Below are 14,008 nucleotides of genomic sequence, written 5' to 3' on the forward strand. Positions count from 1 at the left end.
TAAGAATCCAGAGTTCTGGCCTATAACAGGATGTGGTAGGTGTTTTTCATTCCAAGTCTAATAGAATTACCTTGAATCACTGCATTGTTGAAAGGAGCCAAGTTCACACAGTTGATCATCACATTATTTTGTTGTTACCGTGTATAGTATTCTCTTGATTCTGCTTACTTCACTTGGTATCAGTTCATGTGTAAGTCTTTCCAGGTTTTTTGAAAATCAGCCTGCTCATCATTTCTTTTTTTCAAAATTTTTTGAATTCTTAACCAAACAAGAAATAATTTTTATTCTATAAAATGTGCACTATATTCTATAAAGTGTGGACTATCTTCTGTTATGGGCCAGAATTTGAAACAAGGTATTAACTCATTAGAGTTGATGGAAACAATGCTTGTGTGCTTAGGATTTCTACTTTTGGGAGAATTCACACATTAGAGTTCATACCTTTGAAAGTTCACACATTAGCTCACACATTGGAGTTCACAAGTTCAGGAGATTCACAAGTCAGAAACCCACAATCCCACTCTCTCAGAGGAGGAGTCAACCTTTGGGTTCACACCTTTAAGAGATCATATATAAGAAGCTCTTAGAACTTCAGTCAGTCAGTTCCGAAGAATGACAAAATAGAGACTGCAGTCGGGCAGAACGAAGGATTCGGAGAAGTAGAACCAGGATTCAGAGGGAGCTGGAAGCGACAAAGGACAAGCTGCAAGAGCTCTTGGAACCAAGGAAGGAAAGAGGCCTCTAAGAAAATTAACTGGGCTATTTTGGAAGAGACAGTAAAAAATTGGATTTTAACTCCAGAAAAACCTCCCCAAGAAACCTGCTCTCAGAGAACCATCATATTATAAAAAAGAAGAACACCACCACAATCTTTTACATAAGCTTAATTGATACATCTAGGATAAGAAAGTAAGTTGTTAGTTTAAAAAAAAGACTTTCCACCAAATAAATATCTTTGAATTGCTGATATTTGTTATAGACAGCTTATAGAAAAAAGACCAAATGCTATTCAACATTAGATAATGGAAATGGATACACAGTTCTCAAAATATTTTCTGACTAGTAATATGCTTGTAAAAGAATGTTCTAAATCACTAAAAGATAACTAATTTTTTTTCAATTTTGTAAATATTTTATTTTCAAAACATATGCATGGGTAATTTTCAACATTCATCACATAAATCTTGTGTTCCAATTTTTTTCCCTCCCTTTCCCCCACCTCCTCCACAATTATCATGCTGCATAAGAAATATCAGATCAAAAAGGGGGAAAAATGCACTGCTCGTCATTTCTTGTAGAACAATAATATTTCATTACATTCATATATGATAAGTTAATTTATCCATCTCCAAATTGATATCCACTCAGTTTCTAGTTCCTTGCCACTATGAAAAAAAGAGCTTTTGTAAAGATTTTTTGCATATGTGGGTCGTTTTCCCTCTTTTATCATCTCTGGAATAGAGACCCAGTAGTGACAGTTTGATAGCCTTTTGGGATATAATATATGATCATTTACTTAGTAAAGTAAACCAACCTATCATTTGTTAGAGACCTGAAACATGTAACCCTACTTGAGAAAAACAAACACTTTTTTTTTTTTAAATTTAGGTTTTTATGAATGTTTTTCAAGCTAAAATAACATGGACTAAAAATATGTAATTCGAGCTATTTACATTTTTTCTTAAAGAAAGGTTAAGAACATTGGAAAAAAAATTCTGTTCCCTTCTGGTCTCTCTCTTGTGTAGTCTAAAATTTTTTACATAGTTATGTGTGTTTATATGCTTGGAATTCTGCTTTCTTTACTTTGCATCGCTACATAGACTATGAAAAGCCTTTTTTCTTTACATTTGTTTTCTTTACATTCTATATTTATCAGGACAGTCATAAATCATAATGATGAGACATACAAGTTCATTCAGTTTTTCCATCATTAGGAAAAAATATTGAATATTTTTATGCTGAAAGGTCTCTTTCCTCTTTTTAATGTATCCTCAAAGTGTATTTCTAGTTGTTAGAAATTACTGGCTGTTATTAGACTATATTTATTTTACTATATTTTGCCAGATTGCATCCCCAAAAGATTGTTTGTTTTTAATTTCATCAACCAGATAATAATAGGATGTTTCTCTCCAAAATCTTATCAATAAAAACTTTATTTTGTGATTTTTTTTTTCTTGCCAACTTGTAAGAAATGCAGTATTGCAAAGCTATTGACATTTATATTATATTTCTCTTATCTGAGAGTTTGAAATTTTGAGAAAGTGATTATTTAAAGTATTGGAATGATATATCCTTAAGATTCTTGGGGCATGGATATTTGTTTGAATTTGTATAATTATTATTATATATTGTATTGTATAATTATTAAATAAGTTTAACCTTAAAGGATTTTTTTCTAGCTATTGTTTCTCTTTGTTATCTCAGTTATATTTTTTATTATGTAGTATTTTACATTTTATTTAGTTGTTTCTACCTGTTGTTTCTTCAGTATGTTAAGTTAAAAATTTCCTGCATTGTTGATTTATATATGTTTAGTTCTGTTTCTAAATTCTGTTCAATGTTGTTCTATTTCCTTTTTAATCTGATCCTAGATAGAATCAATAATTACTTCAGCAATAATATATTTTGAAATTTGGCAAGATATTTCGTTGAATATAGAAATAATTTTGCTTACTTGTAGATTTGTATAAGTTTTTGTTCGATCTATTTTTCGTAAAATTATCTGTTGATGTTGCATTGAATCCAATTTTAATTTGAGAAGTATTGTAATATTTACCATTTTGGGTTGTCTTAACATATAGTAACTAAGCATTTTTTATTTCTGCCAAGACAGCTTATATTGTCTTTATGGAAGCTTTCTTGGTGGGTTAATCTTTGTGTCTTCGTTGTTTTTATTTTCTGGATTTTAAATGGTTTTCTTTTACTTTTTAAGGATTTTATTTGAAACATTTAAAATGCAAATGAACTTTATATGTACTTACCTTGATAAATTTATTAACTTTTTTCTTGTCTTACATTTTCTTGGTGTATAATCATGTCCTGTAAAAATATTTTAGCCTTACTATTACTAATGTGAAAAAACAACCCTCCTGTAATATTAAGAACATTCTCCAATTTTTATGCCTAATTTCAAGAAAACTTCAAATTAAATGCTATATTTTATTTGTGTTCCTTTACATAAAATAATGGTTTTCATTTTATTTAATTGAGTTCTCTAATATTGAATTATGCTTGAATTTCCTGGGTTAGAATATTTCTGAATTTTTCTGAAAGTTGAGATGGTAAAATAAATTTCTTATGCCACTGAGAGAGATTAAACTATTTTTTTTCTTTTTTTTTTTAAATTTTATTTAATAATAACTTTATATTGACAGAATCCATGCCAGGGTAATTTTTTTACAACATTATCCCTTGCACTCACTTCTGTTCCGATTTTTCTCCTCCCTCCTTCTATCCCCTCCCCAGATGGCAAGCAGTCCTATATATGTTAGATATGTTGCAGTATATCCTAGATACAATATATGTTTGCAGAACCGAACAGTTCTCTTGTTGCACAGGGAGAATTGGATTCAGAAGATAAAAATAACCCGGGAAGAAAAACAAAAATGCAAATAGTTCACATTCGTTTTCCAGTGTTCTTTCTTTGGGTGTAGCTGCTTCTGTCCATCATTTATCAATTGAAACTGAGTTAGGTCTCTTTGTCAAAGAAATCCACTTCCATCAGAATACATCCTCATACAATATCGTTGTTGAAGTGTATAATGATCTCCTGGTTCTGCTCATTTCACTTAGCATCAGTTCATGTAAGTCTCTCCAAGCCTGTCTGTATTCATCCTACTGGTCATTTCTTACAGAACAATAATATTCCATAACATTCATATACCACAATTTACCTAGCCATTCTCCAATTGATGGGCATCCATTCACTTTTCAGTTTCTAGCCACTACAAACAGGGCTGCCACAAACATTTTGGCACATACAGGTCTCTTACCCTTCTTTAGTATCTCTTTGGGGTATAAGCCCAGTAGTAGCACTGCTGGATCAAAGGGTATGCACAGTTTGATAACTTTTGGGGCATAATTCCAGATTGCTCTCCAGAATGGTTGGATTCGTTCACAACTCCACCAACAATGCATCAGTGTCCCAGTTTTCCCGCATCCCCTCCAACATTCATCATTATTTTTTCCTGTCATCTTAGCCAATCTGACAGGTGTGTAGTGGTATCTCAGAGTTGTCTTAATTTGCATTTCTCTGATCAATATGAGTGGTAATAGTTTCAATTTCATCCTCTGAAAATTGTCTGTTCATATCCTTTGACCATTTATCAATTGGAGAATGGCTTGATTTCTTATAAATTTGAGTCAGTTCTCTATATATTTTGGAAATGAGGCCTTTATCAGAACCTTTAACTGTGAAGATGTTTTCCCAGTTTGTTGCTTCTCTTCTTATCTTGTTTGCATTAGTTTTGTTTGTACAAAGGCTTTTTAATTTGATATAATCAAAATTTTCTATTTTGTGATCAGTAATGGTCTCTAATTGATTAAACTATTTTCTAATGAAAATAAACTTCAGTCTTATAAGAGCTTCTAAAAATTTATCCTTTTATTATCATAAGATGAAGACATTGATGATGAAGAGTTTTATGATGATCATTTGGAAGAGTATTTTCAACAGTTAGCATTCCCAGAAATGCTAAGAGAAGATCAGGAAGAACAAGAACTTTTGGAATCTAACCCAACTTTTAAACAATCAAGTGATCCAATCAGCCAGGTATTACACTTATTGGTTCATTGACTTAAAATTACAGAGATATCTATAAGTTACTAATATGTTACTATATAATGTAATAATTTCTTTATGTTCTTACCAGATTAAAACACCTTTTTTTTTAACTTCATTTTCCACAGAGTTGATCTAATATGAAATATGTGCTGCCTTTTGACCTACCATATTCTTAATAAAAGCAACTCAGCAATTCATTTCTCAATGAGCCTATTTTTTAAACTTTTACTTTCTTTTTTAGGCGAGTAGGGATGGTGTAGGAGAGGCAATGGATTAGGACTCAGTCCACATCTACCTCAGATCTCGGAAGTATATGTGGTGGATCTGAGGTCCTCCTAATAACTTCACAGTTTCTGCTCTATCCACTTTGCTACCAAGCTGCCCCTTACTTGGTCTACTTTCAGAGGATTAATTCATAAATACATTTGTTATAAAATGAAATCTTTTAGGAAACCACAATTTGCTCTTAATTCAGTAATGAATTTCTTGCTGATTATATATATTAATTATAAATACCTAATTCTCAGATCATCTGAATGACAGGTAGTTCTGCTCTACTACTTTGAAGGCATATTTATATTTCTGAGGAGGTAGGAAATCTTTAGTTTAAGTGTTCTGGCTTTTTGATATTCACTTTTTTATCCTTTATCACAAATAACTCTGTTTTGCATCCTCTACCCTTTACAAAGTAACAGTTCCTCCATTTAAGATGTCACTTTTAATAATAATCTAATGAGCATGTTATCTTTATTAAAAGGAATTTTAAGCTGATGTTTTTCCTGAGGAAAAAAAATGATTCTTCAAATGATAAATATATTAATGGCATATATTCTTGACTGTTTAAAGGATACACATATAGTCAACACCCACACTCACATACCATATAGACAGACACATATAGTTTTATCTTAAAGATTTATTTTTTCAGTGTAACTGCTCTTAACAAACTAACAAATCATAACTCTTTTTTTTTTTTTTTTTTTTTTACAGTGGAAAAAAGTTTATTTTTTTAAATTTTTGCTGAGGCAATTGGGGTTAAGTGACTTGCCCAGAGTCACATAGCTAGGAAGGTAGTAAGTGTGTGAGGCCAGATTTGAACTCAGGTCCTCTTGACTTCAGGGCTGGTGCTCTATCCACTGTGCTACCTAGTTGCCCCAGTTTATATTGTCTTTAAGGAGTGTTCTTCCTCTAATTTTTTTCCTCTATTTTTGTGTGCCTCAGAGATTTTCAGATTTAATTTTTTAAAAATGTCAAGTTACAAATTTTTAGCTAAAGTATCGATATCCTTTAAACAGGTGAAAGCAAATAATAGACCAAGCTATAGACCCAAATCTGAAGATAACATCTCTGTGTATTCTCTTGGAACACAAATTGTTATGAAATCAGAACTTAACTCCAGACAGAGTGAAGAGAGCCCTGGTAGGTATTAGAATTTTCCCTTCATTATTAGAATTCCTTTTTTGTGTTTTTGTTGCTCAATTTGTGTGACTTATTATTTGGGGAAGAAAAGAGGTATTGCTGAATTTTTGTGGAACGTAGAAATAAACAACTTTTAAAGCTTTAACAGTAAGTATTCCTTTGCAAATGATAATTCCTCTGAGCATTGAATTATTAGGTACTTTATTAATAGGATTATTTAAATTAAATATATATCCTAGCATTAAGAAAAGGGCTGATGTAGCTATAACTTTTGTACAATTACCATTTGCTGGCTTTTTAAAAAAAATACAGTTACTCATTAAGTAAAGATTAATTCAGTTTAGATTAGCATGGTTATACAGTATTATTTGTATCTGGCTGTTAAATTTTTAGTTTTGGAAAGTAAGTTTTAAGTTATATTTTGTAATATTAACTTTATCATCTCCCAAGAGATGATATATATTACTATGTCATCTGATATATATTACTATATATATTACTAGCCTCAGTTGTAAATATATTTACAGCCTATGTTGCTCTAAAATCCCTTTTCTCTCTTACATTTAAACCATACTCATGCCTGTTTTTCCTCATCCAATCTAAGAGAATTAAGATTAAAATGGTAAGGTAGTTAGGTGGCACAGATTTAGAGAATAATCAGTGAAGATAAGAACAGCTCAGATCCTTACTTGCCATGTAGTGCTAGACAAGTCACTTAACTATTGCCTGCCTCATTTTCCTTGTCTATAAAATAATAGCTTTCAGAATTGTTGTAAGGATCAAATAAGTATTTTTAAGTACTTTGCAAGCATGAAGTCACTATATAAATGATAGCCATAGTTGTTATTATGACTTTAGTATATTGGGACATTATCAGCAGACTAATATAAATTTCCAGGATAGTTAAAAGCATGAAACTTAAACTTCTTATACTCTGCAGAGAATGAAGGCTGTATTGAAGAAGATAAAGGAATTATGGATAATGTGCCATTGTTTCCTTCTAATACTTGGGAAACTGAAGAAAATGGATTAAGAGAAGAAAATGATGGTTCATTATGTAATCCTTCAATGAATAACGCTCCATGCTGCAAGGTCAGTCAACTTTCTTTTCTTTTTCGGTTTTTGTGGGGAGACTATTTGAGTGAATTGCTTTCAGATCATTCAGATGAAAAACTTATTTCACCCAAACCATTGCATTATACCCTTATGAGCAAAATTTAAACATATTTAGCTCTCACCTTTTAAAAATAAGTTTTATTGATTCCTTTTGTCTTTGTTAGTCATTAGAGCACCCTTTCCTAAGTCCTGATTAAAGTTTCTCTAATGCCTTAAAAAGAAAAACCCAAATCATCTGGAATAGTGACTATATTAGCATATACAGTAATCTATCTTAGGTTGTCCTCTTCTTTTGTTATGCTCATGGGCAAATCATGTGTGAATTTCAGAATTTTCCCAAGACCTTCATTGGTTTTCCAGTTAATCAAAATTGGACTTTCTTTTAGTGATGTTTTCATTCACATAGTTGCAGTGATTGTCCTATTCATTTTGCTTATTTTACTGGACTTCATTTTATACAAATTTTCCCTTTTTAGAATTCCTACTGTTCATTTCTTTGTGTACTATGCTCTGGTCTTTTTAGCCATTTCCCCAATTTATGGAAACATTTGTTTCAATAGTGTTGCTGTAAAGATCTTATATATTGACTTGTTGATTCAGTCTTTGACTTTGAAAGTGATGGTACTGTTTGGTCAGAACTTTTATCTTAATTTCTGTGGTCTCAATCGTATCCCTAACTCTAAATTCTAACCCTGACACTAAGGCTAATCCTAAATGTGCTTTAAACTTTGTGTGTGTGTGTGTATGTGTGTGTGTGTGTGTGTGTGTGTGTGTGTATACACATATGCACTTTGATTCTTTGTCTTCCTAAAAATGCAATCTTATTTTGTAGTATTATTTTTTAGTATGTGGATAATTTTTATGTGTTCTTTTTATTCTCAGTAAAATTCTGTGATGTGTGTGTGTGTGATGATATATATACACATACACATCTGTATATATGTATGTGTATGTATATGTGTGTATATATTTTGTAGTAGTTCTACTTTATAAATGATGAAACTTTTATTACAGTAAAATTCAGTCTAGTCACTAAGGCACCTTAGTTCTGCAGTAATTTTTTGGTACTTTCCCCTTAATTTGTTTTATAGTACCCTAATTTAGATTTCATGCCTGGATTGGATTATTATTATTTCTTAGTTTGTAGCTTTTTTCCCCCTCTGTCTATATTCTGTCATATTAATGCTAGTTTAATTTTCCTACAGTATACTTCATTATGCTTCTTCTCTTATTCAAAATTGCTGAATCATTTTTATGATAGAATTCATATTGAGTCTGAAATTTAGCTGCTATTCTTCTGGGTAAATAATCCTTTAATTTTTGGGTCACGTTCAGATTTTTTTTTGGAGGCTTTCCATGGTTTGGTGTCTTACTTCCTCTTTATACATAAACTGTGTTGTTCTTTTTTTGATCCTCTTATTTTCCAGAGGGTGCAAAGCTCAGATTTTTCTTGTTCCCTGATGATTTTAGTTACCTCGCTTTATATTATCTAAAAACTCCTATGGCAGGTAATTGTTCTGTCCCATAATCTAGCATCTCGCTTAACCATATTTATTTATTCAGCAACCACTAATATCTGGGACTTGGCTTTGAGCAAAAAGATTTTATGGCAATCAAAATCAACGTCATAATGTACTTCATTCAGTGGAGAGGTTCTCACTCAAAGCACATTAGACACAGCAAATCAGACTAAAGAGACCTAGAAGCAGGTACACTACTAAAGCAACAAGTAAGAAATGACAATTGCTAAGGTGGCGGGGGGTGGGATAAAAACTGAAAGGAATATGTAGGGATTGGCCTAATATTTGATAGGTTACCCTCATTATTGTGAATATTAAGGCTTTTTACATTGTTTAAAATGTCAAATATCTAGAAAATTTAACTTTTCATACTGTGTTGATTTTATTGGTAACAATAATTTTAAAAATTTAGAATATCTAGAAGACCTCTGTTGCTTTGGGATATGTGTGTTGTGAAAGATTTGTGGGAAAAGCAGCTAAGAATTGCATAGGTTGGAACTGGGAAGAGAAAAGATTATTAAGTATATTAATAAAAGGATGTATCCTCACTGATTAATGAGAGGTCTACTTAAGAATTTTTTTAAAAAATAAGAAACAATGCTGCGTGTGACCTTAGTGAATTTTATCAGTGTAGACTTTTTTTCATCATTACATATCCATGCGAAATTATATAGTAAAAGAAGTTTTGCATTTGGAGTCTCAGGTTCCGGGGGTCCAATCTTGACTCTGCCATTTAGGGACTCTGACCTTGGGCAAGTTAATTTCCCCTCTTTGAGACCTAGTTTATACCTGAAAAGGGCGATGGAAAAGGTGATTTTTGAGAGCTTTTTTCTAAATCTGTGATCTTATTAATCTCTTTTTGGAATCTTAACAATGTCTTCCCAAAAATCCTCCACAAAAAATGTATCTATTTTTTGTATAACAATCTAGTTTGAATCAGTGTATCACTCAAGCAGTCTGCTTTTGTTAAATGACTGGCCCATTTTCTTTTCTGATAAATTTCTTAAATAGCTTTTGTGTCATTCTTGAGTTCCATTCACTATTGGTAAAATGTCGTTTGTCCTTTGTTCTTGAAGAGCACCATGACGTCAGGGGGCTGGCACTATGACATGCAAGTAAATTAGATTTAAGTGTGGGTGTGATGTGTAGCCTCACTTTCTCCTCTAAGGCCATCTGGGTCCAATAGCTAGATTTATATTAGATTCCACCTTGTTGCAGTGGAAACTTTGGATTTCTTAGGTTAGACCTGCAAGGTTTCTGGCCACAACAGGAACAATTGCTATTTAAGTTCACTATGAGCCAATTAGGACCCAAACAGTGACCAGCTGGGGCCTGGCCTGGACCTATTGTTGACCAGTCTATGAGAGCCAGAGTGATTTGTGTTTAAGGAAGAAAGAAATCTAGCCCATAAACCCAAGATAACTTAGGACATTTCAGTTGTTGAAACTTACTGATAGTCTGCCATTTGTCTGCCTTTGCTTTTTGATTCAATGGCAATTTGTATTATGGTGATTTGTGATTGAGAGTCACTGGTGGAATATTAGCATAACTAATACTAAATAATGTATTATTAATACTAAATATTAGTATGACTGTTTCATTGACTTGGGTTTTAAAAAAATAATATTTTCCCCCAGTTACGTTTAAAACAAATTTTTTACATTTGTTTTTAAAACTTTTCAGTTCCAGATTCTCTTCCTTATCTCCACCCTCAGGTTCCATTAAGAAACTACATGCTAAGTTATGCAAAACATTTCCATAAAAGTCATGTTGTGAAAGAAAACATGGATCTCCCATCCTAATTTTAAAAAACACTCAAAAAAATGAAGTTAAAAAGAGAGAGAGAAAATGCTTCAGTTTGCATTCAGACACAATTAGTGTCTTCTTTGAGTATGAATTTTTTTTTCCATAAATCTTTCAGCGTAGTCTTGGATCATTATACTGCTAAGAATAGCAAAGTCATTTACAGCTGATCATCCCAGAACATTGCTCTTATTTGCATATAGCACATTTTACTTTGCTTGAGATCTTGGAGGACTTTCCAGGTTTTTTTCTTAGAGCATCCTGCTTATCATTTCTCAAAGAACAGTAGTATTCCATTATAATCACATACCACAATTTATTCAGCCATTCCCCAATTGATGGACATCCTCTTAATTTCCAAACGTTTTGCCCTCAGAAGATTGCTGCTATATAAATATTTTTGTATCTCTTCCTTTTTAAAAAAATCTCTTTGGGAATTCATGCCTATTAGTAGTATTGTTAAGTCAAAGGATATGCATAGATTTATAGTCTTTTGATCATAGATCATATTTTTTGACATTTATCAACTGGGGCATGGCTCTTTATTATTTTACAAATTTGACTCAGTCCCCTCTGTGTTTGAAAAACTCCTACTAACTACCCCAATAAGGAGAAAGTTCTTATGAGCCACAAGTATCCCTCCCATATAGGAATATAATCATATTAACCTTAAATCTCCTATGATTTCTCTTTCCTAATTACCTCCTTATGCTTCTCCAGAATCCTGTATTTGAAAGTCAGATTTTTTATTCAGCTTTGGACATGAATCTTTGAAAACCTCTATTTCACTGAATGTCTACCTTTCCCCCTGAAGGATTATGCACAGTTCTGCTGGGTACGTGATTCTTGGTTGTAATCCTAACTTCATTGCTCTCTAGAATATCATGTTCCAAGCCATCTGGTCTTTAAATGTATAAGCTGCTTAAATCATTTGTTAACCTAAGTGTGACTCCATTATACTCGAATTGTTGCTTTCTGAATGCTTGCACTATTTTCTCCTTGACCTGGGAATTTCAGAATTTGGCTATAATATTCCTGAGAGTTTTCATTTTTGGATCTCTTTCACAAGTGTTGGGTAGAGTTTTTCAATGTCTTTATCCTCTGGTTCTAGAATATCAGAACAGTTTTCCTTGATAATTTCTTGAAAGATGAGGGCAGTTAGGTGGCACAGTGGATAGAGCACCAGTCATGAAGTCAGGAGGACTTGAGTTCAAATTTGCCCTCAGACTTTTTAACACGTTCTAAGCTGTGTGACCCTGAGCTAGTCACTTAACTCCAATTGCCTCAGCAAAAAAAAAAAAAAAAAAAAAAAAAAATGATGATCAAGCTCTTATTTTGATCATGATTTTCAGATAGACCAATAAATTATCTTTCTCTTTACTACTAGATCTATTTTCCAAGTCAGTTGTTTTTCCCATAAGATATTCCCATGGTCTGATACCAATTTTGATTTTTCTTGGAGGATTTGGATCTAACAGCTTTGATTTTGTTATTTTCTGATGAGTGTGTTTTGATCTTCTTTGTCGTTATAGTAACTTTCTATGTTTCAATTCTTTTGGTCTTGCTTTATTGCATCTTGATGTCTTATAAAGTTGTTAGCTTCCATTTGTTCAATTGTAATTTTTTTAAGGAATTATTTTCCTCATTGAGCTTTTGTACCTTCTTTCCCATTTGGCCAGTTTAGCTTTTTGTATTTACTTTTACACTACCCTAAATTTTTCCTCTCTCTCTCTTGATTTTCAAAATCCCTTTTAAACTCTTCCATGGTCTGATACCAATTTTGATTTTTCTTGGAGGATTTGGATCTAACAGCTTTGATTTTGTTATTTTCTGATGAGTGTGTTTTGATCTTCTTTGTCGTTATAGTAACTTTCTATGTCAGAAACTTTCTCTGTTGTCTGCTTGTTTTCTTACCTTATTATGTAGCTTTTAATTCTGTTAAAGTAGGGCTCTGTTTCTAGGGTGGAGGGCATAGTGTCCCAAACCTCAGGGGGGGTTTTGCAGCTTCAGAGATCGTTCTAGGAACCTGACCCCAAGCACTCTTTTCTTCCCTGGAGCTTTTAGGTGTGTCCCCACCCCATTGTAGCTGTAAAATCTAGTGTGCTATAGCACTAGAGTCCTTTTTCAGTGTTAATAAAGAGATCTCCTGGGAACTGAGGCCTCAAGAAGCTATAGTTGCCACCACTCTCCATGCTTACTCTTGGTTTACTGGCAAACCTTTTCTGCCAACCTTAGGGGTCTCTGGGCTGAGAGAGCTAGAAACTGCTATTTCTACTGCTGCTGATTTGGAGGTTCTTTGCTGGAATTGAGGCTGCTCTTGGGGTGGGGGTGAGGGACGCCTGCATTGGAATTGCATACTGGGCTCCAACTATGGTTCCACAGATCTTTTCTGCTGACCTTCCAAATCCTCTTTTGTGTCTCTGTGTTGAGAGGTCTGGAAGCCACCAGTACTGCTGCTGATTCAGAGATTGCTAGACCTGTTCTTGCTTTGCTGGCTTGGGGCTGGGGTAGAGGCAGGGGTTGAGCCTGCGCTAGCGTGGCCTGCACCAGGACTGCCTATTGAACTCCTTGGTGACACAGACCTTTTCCGCTAACCACCTAAGTGGTCTTTAGCTGAAAAATGTTCTATTCCATCTTTTTGGGTGTTTTGTCTGACATTCTAAAATTTGTTTATTTAAAAGAATTTGGAGTGGTTTGGGGAAGAGGTTGGACGAGTTCTTGCTTTTACTTTGCCATCTTGGGAGCACCTCCCTGACTTGGGTTTTTAAAAGCAAAAACAAAAACATTGCCACACAGTGGGGGAAGACAGTTAATGAGTTTAAGATAAAATTTTATCTACTTTATTTTCAGAACACAAATATCAATCAAAGCAGTTTCGATCTTCACTCCTTAAAATTGGGAATACAGTCTGCTCATAAATATAAGACTATATCAGATTCTGAAGCAGCTGATGGATCCTTAGATGATACTATAACTCCAAAAATATCCATTCAGAAATATGTGGATGCAGATTCTGTGGAATTTCTTGAAAATGGATTTAGTTCAGTTGATGCTTACTGGTCACCTACTACTGATAGGAGGATTTGTGAAAATTGGAATTCTAGTGAAAAGAAGAAAAATGGTAATTTTTTTGTTTGTTTTTGAAATGAAATATTTGTAAGATATTTTATTGATAGACATTTCAATTAGAAACATACAAATAGATTTTTTTTCCTCCTTTTATAACATACAAAGCTATAGAGAAGTTCCATGAGGCTTAAAGAAATTGACTTTTATGTTCTACTTTGTCATACCAGAATAGCAAGTATAAATTTTTGATAATATTTTACTCTTCTATATGCTTGGGACATATTGACAAAAATAAAAC

General features: G+C 33.0%; 1 protein-coding gene across 5 annotated transcripts in view; it reads left to right on the plus strand.

The window, feature by feature from the left end:
* Positions 1–14,008, plus strand: part of CEP192 (centrosomal protein 192) — a 156,972-nt gene that overhangs the window by 36,042 nt on the left and 106,922 nt on the right. For all 5 annotated transcript variants that reach the window (XM_051970500.1, XM_051970501.1, XM_051970499.1 and 2 more), the window contains 4 exons: positions 4,617–4,771; positions 6,079–6,202; positions 7,143–7,294; positions 13,492–13,762. In XM_051970500.1, the coding sequence (XP_051826460.1) occupies positions 4,617–4,771; positions 6,079–6,202; positions 7,143–7,294; positions 13,492–13,762 (702 nt within the window). The remainder of the gene's footprint in view (positions 1–4,616; positions 4,772–6,078; positions 6,203–7,142; positions 7,295–13,491; positions 13,763–14,008) is intronic.

Source organism: Antechinus flavipes, chromosome 1 (genome assembly GCF_016432865.1).
Source record: "Antechinus flavipes isolate AdamAnt ecotype Samford, QLD, Australia chromosome 1, AdamAnt_v2, whole genome shotgun sequence".
Lineage (NCBI taxonomy): Eukaryota > Metazoa > Chordata > Mammalia > Dasyuromorphia > Dasyuridae > Antechinus > Antechinus flavipes.